Below are 15,659 nucleotides of genomic sequence, written 5' to 3' on the forward strand. Positions count from 1 at the left end.
CGAATCCCTCATTCTCCAAACTAAGATTGTGCTGATTATTATCCAATGCAGGTAAGATACTGACCGCTGCGCGCTTTTTGACAAATAAAGAGAAAATTGTCAGCTGAGCTTTTAATTGAGCCTCTCCTCTTCCTGTTTGGGTAAAAACTGCAGCAGTCAGCACATTCAGACCTAATAGATGATATTGACCTTTTTTATTTTTGTTGGTGGTGGTGGGGTTGGGGGGGGGGGCAGTCTCTTAATCAGGGGAGGAAACACAATAAGCAGCTGAAAGATGTGCGGCGCAGAGAAAAACACACTAGTTGTCAATAACTGCAGACAAAGCGTCTTAATCAGAGCCGCGAAGTGGTGATCAATCATGACAGAACCCGAGAGGCCCGGAACTGAGCTGCAGAGCCAACAGAGGGTCCTCAGAGAGCCCCGTCCACCCCCCCCCCCCGATGCAGCCTGCACCGCCACCCCCCTTATCCCTCCTGCATCATCCTCTTTCCATTTTGATTACTGTCTGCAGCTTCATCGCTCTGCCTCTTCCCTCCTCTTCCTTTCTTTCTATATTTCTGTCTCGGTACCGACCATCTGTCACCCCCCTCCCCCCCCCCCCCCCCATATCTCCTCCACTCATTTTCACTCCCTCAATCCAATTCAAGCAGCTTTATTGGCATCATAAGAGGGATTTTACAGGAACATTTGTCTTTCTCTTACAGATCCTCCCCTTCTAATGCAGCTGCTCCGAACTTCTCGGTTCTGGTTCTGCTCGGCCCTCAGCAGGTCCACTGCGCTCAATGAGGTCAGAAACATGTCTTCTGAGTCACTTTAATGAACAAGCAGCGTGAAGCTGAGGGAGCAGCAGTTTAATAAAGCTGACTGAAGGATCCTAGAAGTGGTCTTGATGGACTCGTATGTAAACAGGGACACCGTGTGGAGGAGCCCAGCAGCACCAGGAGGCCCGGTTCTGCTGACGCTGCACAAACGCTCAGTCAGCATCAACACATCTGACTTATGTTTTCTTTTACAATTAATGAAGTTTCCGCAGCTTTTCTTTGTGCTGTTTTAGCCGTTCGCATCTCAAAACGTTCGGCTCGTTCAGGAGACGGCTGCTCTGACTTTCAGTTTTTGTAAGTTTTATACTTTTTAAAATATTTCACTTTATTTACAAATACTTTCTCCACTGAAATACTCTGAGATCTTGTCAGTTCCTCTAAAATGTTTTCTTTGGCATCTGTTTCAGCAAACTGGTTCTTCTGCAACTTTTAGCTTTTATCAAGATTCAAGGTTCATTCGCCTGAGGTGGAACGAAATTGTGTACTCAACCAAAAATACCAAAAATATAAATTATAAAAAGAAACAGTATATGAGGATCTAAGATACACACTATACACTAATAATGTAAAATAATATGATACATTAAGCAGCAGCCCGAACATGAGTCTGTAGTGAGCAGATGGGTATGAATACAACAGTTCATTCGCTGTGAATTAGTTTTAGCTAACTTTTGGATACTTTTAGTTAAGTCAAGTCAAATTTATTTATAAAGCACATGTAAAAAGAGCAAATGTTACCAAAGTGCTTTTAGCCTTTAAGCTATCATTTCACTATTTTCACCTAGGCTTTTGTTATTTTTAGGGGTTATTTTGTTGCAATTTTTTAGCTTTAAGCTACACTTTTGTTACTTTTAACTTGCAAGCCAGCCTTTTGGTACAGTTATGTTTTAGCCGTTCTGCAATTTTTAGCTTTTATTTGTCATCTTATTTTAGCTACAATTTTTAACTAGCTTTTTGCTACTTTTAGCTTTTAGCTAGTATTTGAATAAGTTTAGCTTTTGCTATATCATTCTCCTACTTTTAGCTTTTGAGTGGCGACACTGGCTGTTTTAGCTTTTAAGCTATATTTTTTTGGTACTTTAGCTTTTAAGCTATCATTCTGCTACTTTTACCTAGCCTTTTGCTCTTTTTAGTTTCAACCTACTCTTTTGTTACTTTAACTTGTAACCAGCCATTTGATACCATTATCTTTTGGCTGTTCTGCAACGGTTAGCTGATTTTAGCCATTTTAGACTACCTAGCTTTTTGCTACTTTTAGCTTTTAGCTAGACTGTAAATCAACCTTTATTTATACAGGTAAATACACTTAGCTTTAGGTATCATTCTCCTACTTTTAGTTTTTAATTGGCCAACAGCTGCTTTAGCTTTCAAGCTGTCCTTTTACTTCTTAAACATTTAAGCTGTTGTTTCAGTACTTTTACCTGGCCTTTCGCTGTTAGTTGACCTTCAGCTGTTTTAAACTATAGCTACTCTTTTGTTGTACATTTTAGTCAGCTTTTTGCTGTTTTTATCTTTTAGCCCTTCTGCTACTTTTATTTGCCATAATATCTTTAGTTGTTGCTTTTTTTGCGACTTTAAGAATTTAGCTGTTCTTTAAAAACAGTTAACTTTTAGGTATTTTCTCACTTTTAGCTCCAATTTGCTAACTTTAGCTTTGCTGTTCAAGCCTTTTTTAGCTTTAACCATCATTTTGCTACTTATAGCTTTTAAGTAAGGTTTTTGTTACTTTAAGGTTTTAGCGAGTCTTTGGAATGTTTTGCTTTTAAGTTATCATTTTACTACTTTGGCTAAACCTTATAGTTCTTATAGCTAACCCTTTGCTGCTTTGAGCTTTAAGCCAGTGTTCTGCTTCTTTTAGCTTTACAATGCTAGTTTTGGCCTCTTCAACACATTTCTTTTTCTGATTTAAACAATTATTTTTTTTAAATTGTTTTTATCTTTAAATTATCTCAAATCAGTTTCTTCTTTTGATTTGTTTGTTTGCTCTGAATTAAGAACTTTCCAGGATTTCCAAGACAGAATGAAAAATGTTCAGCTGTAAAGAAATGAAACAAAAAACAAACCTTTAGAAACACATTTGATGAATTCTCAATGTTTATTTCCTAAACGGCCGACATGTTGAAGGAAAATGTTCTGTTTGTTTCCTTTGAAGCGTTGCACTTTAAGTTTGGACTTTACGTCGTTTTCTGCTCTTTTTAAACTGTTGTTATTGTTTTAACACTTTAGATTTGTTTCAATGCCATGCTTTAATGTTTATTCAGCTCAGAGAAGCTTTTTTTTTTAAACTGTTAAATATCAATATATAAATTGTGCAACACAGTTTGCCTCTATAATTTGTATTTTTCTCAAACATGTGCAGAGAAATGTGAAGCTGAGCTGCAGCATCTCACTGAACTCAGATGTTTAAATTGCTCGGATCCCGGAAGTGACGCACAGGGCCGAATGGGGTCCTGGCGTGATGCATGTCTGTGGAAGAAACAAGCCAAAAACGAAGAAAGAAAAAGTTGGGTGGATGAGGAGATGTGTCCAGTTGGACACCAACAGGCAGAGCTGCGCAGGAAGTCAGAGGTGTTACCTTCAAAATAAAAGAGAGGAGACCCCTTTTCTTCTTTATCTGATCCTGGTTGAAAAGTTGTGCATTCTTTGCATTAACAAATGTTGCAGATGTTTTCTGATTAAATACCATTAAATACATGATGTTTCTTTCCTTTGTGTATTTTGTGTTTTTTGGAGAAATCTGAACGTTCCTAACAAATTAAAATGCCCTGAAATAATAAACAGCATGTCAGGATTTGTTTGTCAGAATATTTTATCCTTAGCATGAGAATGAAATATAATAAAACCTCTTCTTTCTGACTCAGGAAACACAAATATTTATAAACATTTTGTGTCCATCATTTTATTTTTAATTTGTGGTTTTATTTGTTACTCTTGAATTTAAAAAAGTAAACCCCCCCCCCCCCCCCACCACCACCACACACACACGTTTATTATTATTTTTATTTTTATTAATGGCAACTATTTTTTATGTATTTCTGTGAGCGTAAAATAATATATAGAAATAAAATATGTTTATGAAAACCATCTCAAACTAATAATAAAAAATACTGAGACATTTTGTGTGACAAAGAATATTTAAACATAAGAGGTTGAAAAAAAGTAATTCTTGTTCACCTTTTCATATAGATAACATTTTATTTGTTTTATGTCTTTGTTGTTTTTTAATCTTCTTGTTTTTATATTTAGCATCTACTTGTGTATGGATCTGCTGTGTGTTTATTTTTATTTTTTGAGTTAACACTGCTTTAACTTGGTCAAAATAAATAAATAAATCCTATGATAGATGGATTTGCAGTAATTTTTATTGAGCTTGTTTTATATTAGCTATGATAGAGGATTTTTAATGTTCAACATCCGTAAATCTTTCTTTTTTGCCGTTTTTAATATTTTTGCAACTACAGCTTTGTTGTCACTTTACACCTGCTTGAATTTGTTCTTTAATTTTTGTTTAAAACCACTTGTTTCAACATATTGTGAAATTTGTTACAGCTTTGCAGTATTATTTCCATATATTTTTATTCAAACATATCTCTAATGACTCACGGTGTGGCTATTTTCTGGTAATCATACTTTTATATAAGTCTTTGTTGTCTGTTTGTTTCATGTAAAACATTTTAATTAATTCCCATAAAAAGCAGAAAACAGATGGAGGTTTGTGAAGTCTTTTATTGTGAAGGCTGTACACCGGAACTACCCCGTTTCTTTTTCCGGTAGTCGCGGCCCGTGAGCTGGTGGTCCTCCTGGGTGAAAAACACCATCTGGAGAAGGCGAACAGTTGTTCAACGGTTCAAGGTTTTCTTTAAACTTTACCCCCTCTCTGAAACTTCAGAAAACAAAGCGGCGAGTGGCGACTTTAGTGGCTGAAGCGGGTTTAGTTGTTGCCGGAGGCTCGGAGCGGTTCGACCCGTTAGTTTTCGGGAGGGAAGCAGGAAAAGTTGGGGTGAAAATGGAGAGCCCAGCTGAGTGAGAGTGGTCCGAGGAGGCTGGCTTTGGCTCGGACTGGGAGTCCTGCCCTGCGGCGAACTCCGCTCGGGTAAGTTTGGGTTAAAACATCAAATAAATACATTTAACTTCGATTTAAACACAAACTTTTTATTTCAGGACACTGTCTTGTTGTTTTGGTCGGAACAAACTAGTTCTGGTAGTTTTTGTCCTCGAAAAAACAACAGATGAGGCCTGCGTTAAAAAAACACCTATAAATAATGAACTTTAAAGTGAATTTTTTTAAATAAATATGTTAGTTAAACATCTTTAAAATGTGCTAATCTGTGTTTAAATCTGCTGTAAAAATGATACAAACTATTTGCGTAAATATTACAATAATTAATTATTTATTAAACATTATAGTAACATTTTTGTCATTTTTTATAGGAAATATCCCAGTTTGGTTCAAATGCATTTCATCCATCTACCAGCTCAGACTGTTGTGTAAAGTGAAAATAAAAACAGAATAAAATGATCTGAAATCGTAATAAACTCATATTGTACTCGCAGTGGAACGTAATAAAACATGTAAAAATAAAAGATAATTTAGAGTTTAAAGGCAGAAACAAAGCAGATGTTGTTCTGAAACCTGTACATACTTTTCTGCATTGATGGAAGCTTTCCAGATGTGTACGCTGCTCATGTCAAGAGGCACTAATGCACCCACATACCATCAGAGAGGCAGACTTTTGAACTGTAAGCTAACGCCAGGCTGCACATATTACACATATTATGTTTTCTTTGCCTGATAGAGCTTTAAGCAGCATTTGTGGGTGAACCGTGTTTGCAGATGATCTGTGGAAGTGTTCCTGAACCCAGAACAGAACCAGACCTGACTTAATGCTGTGGCCTCTGAGGGCCCGAACATCACAACCATGACGTTCAGCCTCGCCCTCTGAGCGCAGATATTTCTACAGATATTTCTACAGATTTTTCTACAGATTTTTCTAATCTGTTGACGAGATTATGAACTGCAGACGATGGGGATTCAATAAGTCTTTTAAATGCGGAACTTTATTCTGAAATTGTTCCACAGTGTTCACAGACAGCTGGACCTCTGCCCATCTTTACTCCTAAAATGCTCTGTTGGTAATTAACCTAATTAAATACAAAATACTGCTCTAGCTGTATTTTTTTTTTTAATTCATGCCACTTTTTAAAAACGTGGTGCTAAACATGTTTTCTTCATTTGTGGGACAACCACCAACGTTCGATCCGTTTATTATGTTCCACTGGGGATAAAATAGGGAGTTGTGATATCTGCAGATTGTTGCGTTTTGGTTTTGTTTATATTTTACACAACATCCCAACGTTTTCAGAATGAGTTTTGTATAAAACGTTGGTGTTTTTGGTCCAGTTGGCCGTAACTAATGAGATGCGGATAACGCCTCGTTCCCTGAACTCAGGTTCATTTGTCATTTTGCATTTCACAGTTTGGCTCGTCTGCAGCCAGCGAGTCTCCGGGGTGTTAATCTGCTGACGCTGCAGTTCTTCCTTACGGATCAAAGTTTAGCTGATGACCTTTTTTTTCTGTGGATGTTCTCCAGGAGTCCCGAGGACATCATCCCTCCTTGATTGATCGTATTTCTGTGCGGGGCTCTAAGGGTTTCCTCGGCGGAGCGTCAGAACCTCCTACCAGCCGATTGCACAGCAGGGAGGGCCCGAGTTCAGAACACAAGAAGAAGTTATCAAAATCTTTATAGACAAAATGTATCCATCTAGACAAAATGTATCCATGAGCTTCTGGGACGTGTAGAACCCCCTCCTCCCTGGACTTGAATGGGTGTGGTGAGACTTGTCCATCATCGGCGGTCTGAGCCTGGATGTCGGCTGTCCTGAGTGCGGTGATGAGGCTCGGCTCCTGGTGGCCTGTGTGGCTGGCTGGGCTGGGCCCGAGGTGATGTGATGGGGTGCCGGAACAGCAAGGTCCTCCCTGAGCCTCCAGGGGACGTTCAGTTGGACCTGGTCAAGAAGGTCAGTAAGAAGTTTTGTTGCATGTGGGGGGGTGGTAATTATATGTAGTCATCATCTTACCTGCAGTAGACCGGTCGTTATAGATAATTGGAGAGAGAGTTGTAATATATGAACAGCTTTTTTTCAACCTTTTTATGAACTAGTTTTATTTAAATTATTTTCATCTGGGTCATGACGATCAAGAAGTTTTGTAGTGATTCACAGACGTGCACGATGTGTCTGCAGAGCTGCCGTGTAGCTTTGGGATTAACTCTAAATGCGTTAATTAAGTTTTAGTATGGATAAAATTCATGTATCCTTAATAAGTTGTCTCGTTGTCAATGTGTCGAATCGGCTGCAGACCAGACATGCACGACCTTTTATTATAAATATTTTTTTATAATCTAACATAAACAACGAAATCCTCCAAATCCAGTGAATCCAGTCCAAACTAACTGTATTTGAATTATGTATACTGTCGATTCTGCTTGATAATATCAGTATCTTTCACTTTTACTTGACAAAACATTCAGAATCTTTTTATTTTCTTTCTAAGCAGACAAACGTTTTTGTCGTTGATGGAGCTCTTTTACAGTTTTTATGATTTTATCTGCCTTTTCTCTCATTTTTATCATTAAGACGAGCGTATTGTAGTATAGTCTCCGTCCGTACGTCTGTAAATTTCCTAATGTTCGGGCCATTACGCCAAGTCCCGTACACTTTTCATCAGCCCAGCTCCAAGGTCATAAATCAAGGTCACAGGCTATACGAGGTCTTTGCAACAGATTTCTGTGTAAGTTTGTTGATGTACCTGAACGTGACTCGTGCTCCTCAGGTGGATCCTCCCTCACCTCCTCAGACAGATATCTACAGGCACTTCATACGAGGAGATGGCTCCGGGAGCAAGACCAAAGGAACGGCTGGAGACCAGCCGGACTTCATCTCCTCGAATCAAGCCCAGGCACAAGCAGCCAGTCCCACCGCTTCATCCCAGACCCTCAAGGACCCGTCCAAACTCTCGGACCCTGAGCGGAGGAAGGTGGCAAAGTATCGAGCCAAGTTCGACCCTCGGGTCCGAGCGAAGTACGAGATCAAAGCCCTGATCGGTCGCGGGAGCTTCAGCCGCGTTGTTCGCGTGGAGCACAAGAGCACGCGGCAGCCGTACGCCATCAAGATGATCGAGACCCGTTACCGCGCGGGGAGGGAAGTGTGTAAGTCCGAACTGTGCGTCCTGCGCCGAGTCCGTCACACCAATATAATCCAGCTGATGGAGGTGTTTGAGACGGCGCAGCGCGTCTACATGGTGATGGAGCTGGCCACCGGAGGGGAGCTGTTTGACCGGATCATCGCCCGCGGCTCCTTCACGGAGCGGGACGCCACGCGGGTGCTGCACATGGTCCTGGACGGCGTCAAGTATCTGCATGCCTTGGGGATCACGCATCGAGACCTGAAGCCGGAGAACCTGCTGTACTACCACCCCGGACCCGACTCCAAGATCATCATCACTGACTTCGGTTTGGCCAGCAGCAGGAAGAAAGGCGACGAGTGTCTGATGAAGACCACCTGCGGCACGCCGGAGTACATCGCCCCCGAGATCCTGGTGAGGAAGCCCTACACCAACGCTGTGGACATGTGGGCTCTGGGGGTGATATCGTACATCCTGCTGAGCGGAACCATGCCGTTCGAGGACGACAACCGCATGAGGCTGTACCGGCAGATCCTGACGGGGAAGTACAGCTTCTCTGGAGAGGTGAGATGATTCCAACACGTCCTGCACAGATCACTGAGAAGTTCAGCTTCCACACTTTATACCAAACCGTTCTTCTCATTTTCTGCTGACAGCACTTGTCAAAAATCAGTTTTCTCCTTCACAGCAACATAAATCTTTACATGAGCTGGAAAAGTGCTGACGGTCTGTTGTAACGTGTGGGACGCTGTAGCCTCTGGTTAATGTTTTGCTCCACATTCCAGACTAATACAAGTTGTGCAGTTTTGTATTTGTTAACAAGAAATTGTTAAACTGTTGCAGTTTTCTGGGGATTGGACGTTTTCTTTCATGAAATATATATTTTAGCTCAAAAACGGCAGAGCGTGGTAATTCAGTGAGCGGTCTCTGGGGTTAAAATAAATCTTTTTGCTGGAAACTGTTTCTTTTGTTTCTAAAATGACTCAATAATATTTATCCATGAAAAAAATCTTGCTCAAAATGAACACGAAATAAAAACTTCTTAAAGCTGCTTTAAAAGCTTTTTTGAGCCTTTTGGATCCACCAAACTAAAAGAAGCATTTATAGGGTTAAATCCTCTCTGTTGCTCACTTTAACCTTTAAAGTAATATTTTCTCATAAATTTAACTTAAATGGGTTTAACGCTGGAGGTATTTGACATTTACTATGAGTGGAGAGTAATTTTTGAATATCCAAAGTCTAGTTAAAATGAATAAATTTGAATAAATAATTTATCATATACAACTGTCAAGTTCAAGTTTCTCTTGAAAATGAGTCCCCGAGACTCAATGGGTCTAAATGGGGCTTTTCTATGCTGGGTGCCTTATTTAACACACCTACCTCCTTCCCCACACCCAAAATTATTTGTTTATTTAAATAAAAACATAAAAACAACAGAAGCACAGAGTTTGTTTCTGACATTGTAGTTTATTTTGAAAGGATTATCAAGTAGAAACTATGGCCAAGGGTGAGCTCAGCTTTAGTTTGTGACTAAAACATGTTTTGATGATTTCAAGCAAACTCACATAATTACTGATGAATTTAAATAACGTTTTTGCATAAAATACCCTTCCTCTACAGTGACTTGAATGAACTGTGACTATTGAAGGAATGGGTTTCTTTAAACATTAATTCACAAAGAACAAATAATAAGAAAAACTAAAGAAATGTAATTTCCTGTGAAAATGCAGCGTGAAGGCGTATTGCTGAAAGATTTTCACTGAAAGATGCTGAAAAGGTTTCGTCACTAAACTGTTAATGCAAGTTTCATTTGAATTCAGTTAAATTCTGTTTGTTTCTGTAGCACCAAGTCCCAACAGAAATTATCTCAGGGCACTGAACAGAAACATTCATTATAAAAGCCAATTAGGAAAAGTTCTCTATCTAAGGAAGCAGCAGGTTGTGTTGAATCTTCACTTCGTCACAGTCCTGATCCTGAGCAAGCACAAAGGAGACAGTGGGAAGGAAAAACTCCCTTTTAACAGAATGGGAGGCAGAGCTTTCAGTTATCAGACTCCTCTCTTGTGGAACCAACTTCGTTTCTGTCTGTGAGGCTGACACCTTGTCTACTTTTAAGATTAGACTTAAGTCTTTCTTTTTTGATAAATCCTATAGTTAGGGTTGGCTGGGATTTCCTGAGCTATGGGCTTAGACTGCTGGAGGACAAATTGACCACATTTCCTCACTCTGCTGCTGTCTTTACTTGCTCTACTCTACCTACTTTTGGAAACTCTAGGAACCACAAGTAAACCTGCAGTCTGAGAGCAAAGTGCTCTGTTATGAAAGTAAGGAACAATAAGATCAGTAATATAAGATGGAGCTAGGTTGTTGAGAGCTTTGTAGGCCAGAAGTAATATTTTGGAATTATATTCTGAATTTGACATGGATTTAATGGAGAGAAGCTAAAACTGGAAAGATAAGTTCTCCTACCAACACTCATTAAAACTCTGGCAGCAGCATTTTGGATCAACTGAAGGCTTTTTAAAGAATTGTTTGGACACCGGCTGCACAGTGGCCCAGTTAGTAGAGTGAGAGAGTGAATGATTGTTTGTGTCATTAGTTTCTGTGTGTCCCTGTGATGGACTAGCAACCCATCCAGGGTGTACCCCGCCTCTTGCACAGTGATTGCTGAACATGGGCACTAATGACCACTGCGACCCGAAAAGCAAGAAAAGGTAATGATAATGGATGGATGGATGTTTCTAATTTTAGTGATATTACGCAGATGTAGGAAACTGGTAACATTTTTAATATGGTGGTTTAAAAGACATGTCCTGCTCAAAAATAACGTCAAGATTTTCAACACTAGAACTGGAGGCCAAATTAATGCCATCCAGCGGCAATGAAGGACTTAAAATTGTATTCCTAAGATGCTCATGTCCAAAAACTACAAAACTCTTTCTTGTCTGTGTTTAAAAGCAGAAAGTTAAGGGTCATCCAGGTTTTTATGTCTTTTAAGACATGCTTGTAGTTTACGTAACTGATTGGATCCATTGGGTTTCATGGCCACATATAACCATCAGCATAACAATGAAAATGTATCCCATGCTGTTTAATAACTTTACCTAATGGAAGTATATATAAAGTAAAGTGTATTGGTCCAAGCACCAAACCCTGAGGAACTCCATGACTAACTTAGGTGTATGAACAAGATACATTTTTTACATCTACAAACTGGAATCTATATATATATATATATATATATATTAAACCATTTTAGAGCTGTTTCTGTAATCCCAATATTATATTCAAGCCTCTGTAGTAAAATATTGTGATCTGTATCAAATGCAGAGCTGAGGTCTAACAGGACCAGTATAGACACCTGTCCATTGTCAGAGGTCATGAGAATATCATTAGTAACTTTCACCAGTGCTGTTTCTGTGCTCTGAGTTCTAAACCCTGACTGAAACTCCTCATATTATTTCTGTTCAGATGTTCACACAGTTTGAGCAGCTGGTATTTGCTTAAAGCAGGAAAATAAAAGCAGAAAGAACTTAAAATGTAGAAAAAAGTTGAAATTTAGAAAGTAAGAAAAAACCTAGCTGAAAAAGCTTTAAAAAAGAAGCTCAAATTAGCAAAAAGTGGCAGAAATGAGCAAGAAAGTACCTGAAAAGACTACAACAAATAGGTAAATTTAGCAGAAAGAAGCTGAAAGGAGAAGAAAAATAGCTGAAATTAGCAGAAAGAAGCTAAAGCAGAACAAAAGCTGAAATGATCAGTGAAAACAGCTCAAAGGTTTGAAGGATGTGAAGAGAGCTCCATTCATTTTCAATGAGAAAAACATGGCAGACAAGCTAAATATTTCAAAAAGTAAAAATTGCACATATACCAAAAGTCAGAGCAGGAATGTCCTGAACGGCCGAATGCGTTTGTTTTAAAATCCAGAACTTGTTGGACCAGTCCAGTGGTGTCTAGTTCTGGTCCTGAAGGGCCACCATCCTGCATGTTTAGATGTTCCTCTGCTCCAACAGTGACTGAATCAGGCTTCTGCAGAACATGAAGAGGTAACTTCAAACAGGTGTGTTGAAGCAGGGAAATCTCCAACACATCCAGGACGGTGGCCCTCAAGGACCAGGACCGGGCAAACCTGGACTAGTTGGTGAGACAGCTGTCCAGATGTGTTAGGACTCAACCCTGTATTGAAAGTCATGAATATTAAACGGTTGTATTGAGCTGATTTCTGCCTGAACAATCCCAATAAAGCTGTTTTTAATTTAAATAAATGAGCATTGTAAGTGCACCAAAACTAAACTCATAAGCAACAAAGAGTAGTTCTTAGAAACACCACAGAGTCAAGTCCTTACACAGTACTCTGCTTTTCTTGTACAGTATTTGTGTTTTTGTTCACCCGTTGAAGGCAGATGTTTTACGGTTCAGTTTCTGTCCGTAAACCTCCTGACCGGGTCACGAGTCTCAAGAGATCAAAACAAAACTAACTTTGAAAGATGACCAACTTGGTTTGGCTTCGTTGCAATGCCTAACTGGTTGTTTTTGTAAGTATTTAATGTTGTTTTACACAAAAAGTCAACAGAAAGATTCATTTTAAGGAACAGGATTTTTGCTGCAGCGAAGCGGCTTCTCTCACGAATCATGATAAATAATGTTCACCTTTACAGCGTCAGTCCAGGAACTAGTCATATCCCAAACATGGGGAGAAATGAATCAAAGTGTTTTAAACCCGTCATGTAGCTTTGTCCAAGAACGATGATTTACCTGCTGGGAGAAGGGGGGTGGGGGGTCGGCGGTGTACCGAGACACTGAAAACACAGCTGGTTACCGTGTGTGTGTGTGTGTGTGTGTGTGTGTGTGTGTGTGTGTGTGTGTGTGTGTGTGTGTGTGTGTGTGTGTGTGTGTGTGTGTGTGTGTCTTGTCTGGGTGGGGGGTAAAGTTTGACTCACCGCCCATCACTCGCACCAAATGGAGCTCATTTCTCAGAACACGTCGACAGCGTTTACTGGGAACGTTTGTTTCTAAAAGATGTTTTGGGAACAAACTGACTCAGTCCAAGTAAAACAAAATCAGATTAATAAAATATATTTGTCCTGGTGATGTCACTGGACCCAAACCAACAGAATAAACTGTGAAAGACGTACCTGGACGAAGCTTTTGTTAGTTTAGCCTTTGTTTCTGCACGTGTTGAGGTTTGTGCTCCTGCTGCCATCCTGTGGCCTGAAACAAGAACTGCAGACAAACCTCCACTTCAGCTGAGCTTGATTTGGGTTTTTTTATGTTTAATTCATAGTAAACAGTTTTTAATGAAAAGTTTGTAGAAGAGCTTAAAGTTTGTATAAAAAAAAACAATCATCTGGGGGACGACATCAGTTGCTCACGTAGGAGCTCCTTGTGGCACTCCTGCGTAATGGTGGGCCGCCTTTGGGGTTTAACTCATCCAGCTGCTAAAATCAGACCCTAGTCTGGACCCAGAGACCCTCTGCCCTGACTGCTTGAAGTCCACGGTCTCGGTGTCCAGCGCTGAGACTGACGATGTTTTGTATGTTCAAACTTAGACATTGGGCATTGAAAGACATGGGGTTATCTTGTTTATTTGTCATATGCAGGTTAACACAAGGTCAACAATGCAATGAAATGTTCAGGATGAGAAGAACTGATTCGACTGGCTAAAACCAAAAAGAACAAACAAACAAGAAATACTAAAGCATGCAATCAATAAGGGTACAAAATAAAGTACCAAAAAGTGAAAATGAAATATAATATTTACAAGGTCCAAAAGAAAAAATGGCAAACAACAACAACATGGTAGAATAGAACGATGCAAGTAGAATGAATTTGTTTAAATAACAGATAGTAATATAATCTTAAATGCACATGATATATTGCACATAACTAACAAACTACACAGGTTGTGAGACAGGTTGTTGCACAGGTAGTGAGAAACATTGAGATTGAATTCTGATGGTAAGGTAGTGACATACAGGATGCAGCCACATTGTGCCGCAGCAGTAGGGGATGGCTCTGCAGAGGGTGGTTAAGGCTGCACAGAAGACTGTGGGGAGTAGTCTTCCCACCACCATGGACCTCTACAGTTCACGATGCAGGGGGAGGGTGCTCCGCATCATGAAGGACTCCACTCATCCTGCACACAGTCTGTTCCAGCCCCTCCCCTCAAGCAGGCGGCTGAGGAGTTATTATCAAGAGTTCAGTAATCTGACAGCTTGTGGGTAACAACTGTCTTTGAGTCTTTTTATGCGCGATGGGAGGCTCCTGTATCTGCCTGAGGGAAGTGCATGGAAAAGTCCTTGTGCTGGGTGGGTGTGGTCCTTAATGATGCTGCGTGCTTTACGCAGACATGGGCTGTGGCAGATGTCCTGGATGGTGTGGAGACTGCTACCATGGTGATGTGCATTCCTTCAGGTGACGCTAGTTTTGTTGTTGAACATGTTTTGGCGCTGAGATGTGGGTCAAAAACAAAGAAATACTTCAGTAAAACTTCTGTAGAGACACAGAAAGTTGCATGAACAGCTGGAGGATTTGTGCTAAAGCTTCACAGTGTCCATTCTGTGCTTGACGGTTGTCTCCTGTCTCCCGTCCACAGCCGTGGCCCAGCGTGTCCAACCTGGCCAAAGACTTTGTGGAGCGCGTCCTGATGGTGGACCCCAGCGAGCGGCTGACGGCCGGCCAGGCCCTCAAACACCCCTGGATCGTCAGCATGGCAGGTTCCTCCCAGAACAAGAACCTGCAGCGCTGCATATCCCAGAACCTCCTGAAGCGCGCCTCCTCGCGCTGCCACAGCACCAAGTCGGCCCAGTCCACGCGCTCCAGCCGCTCCACCAAATCCAACAAGTCCAACAAATCTAACTGGTCCCGCCGGGTCCGAGAGAAGGAGCTGCGGGAGCTGAACCGCCGCTATGAGCAGCAGTACAACGACTGAAACTCTGCGGCTGTCCTGAAGACCAAAACGTTCTGCTTTAAAAAGACTTGGATAAACCCATGCTGCCTCTGAGACCAGAACCGACCAGTGAACTGTTTCTGAAGCCACACGACGTAACGTTCCTCCACTCCTCTGTCAAACATCCTTTTGTCCTTTAAAGTCCTTTTTCACAACGTATTTATTTATTATTGTGTCTCAGTTGAAGTGGTCACTGGATAATGACCTTCACAAAGTTCTGTTGAACAGAGTTCTGGACACCATGTTTCTCAGAAGCAACGTGTTCGTTAAGGTAGAGGAAATGTTTTCCTCCCGCTTATTTCTGCTTCAGAAGTGCTGTGAATTAGTTTTTGTTCTGTTCGGATGCTGCGTGGAGTTGATAATCAGATTATCCTGCGACCTCCTCTCCCTCTGAAGGCCGACGCTTTCATTTTCTCTAGTCCTGAGTTCATCTTTAACGTTTTACAACGGTCGCTCTGATTTTTCTCTTTTAACGGTTCTTGAACCGTATGAAGATTGTGAAGCTCGTAACGTCATGAAGACTGCTTTAATGAAAAAAATCATAAATTATGACTCAAAAGCCGCACTTTTATGGTGTTACAGTATAGCCGCCGTACGTCCATGAACTTTCTCTTGTCTCGTCTAGAACTTCTGATCCGCTCAAGATAATTCAACAATGCTTCATACACTTACCGCTAGTCGGAGTGTCGCGTACAAGGTCGTCTACTTC

At 40.7% G+C, this 15,659-nt stretch overlaps 1 protein-coding gene across 1 annotated transcript; it reads left to right on the forward strand.

Annotated features, from left to right (window-relative positions):
* Window positions 1-6,750: 6,750 nt before the first annotated feature.
* pskh1 (protein serine kinase H1) lies at window positions 6,751-15,032 on the forward strand. The gene is made up of 3 exons (XM_037683347.1): window positions 6,751-6,839; window positions 7,654-8,568; window positions 14,597-15,032. The coding sequence occupies exons 1-3, from the start codon at window positions 6,771-6,773 to the stop codon at window positions 14,930-14,932; spliced, it is 1,320 nt and encodes a 439-aa protein (XP_037539275.1). The 5' UTR covers window positions 6,751-6,770; the 3' UTR covers window positions 14,933-15,032.
* Window positions 15,033-15,659: the final 627 nt, after the last annotated feature.

The sequence above is a fragment of the Nematolebias whitei genome, chromosome 10 (assembly GCF_014905685.2).
Source record: "Nematolebias whitei isolate Nwh7 chromosome 10, NemWhi1, whole genome shotgun sequence".
Classification (NCBI taxonomy): Eukaryota; Metazoa; Chordata; class Actinopteri; order Cyprinodontiformes; family Rivulidae; genus Nematolebias; species Nematolebias whitei.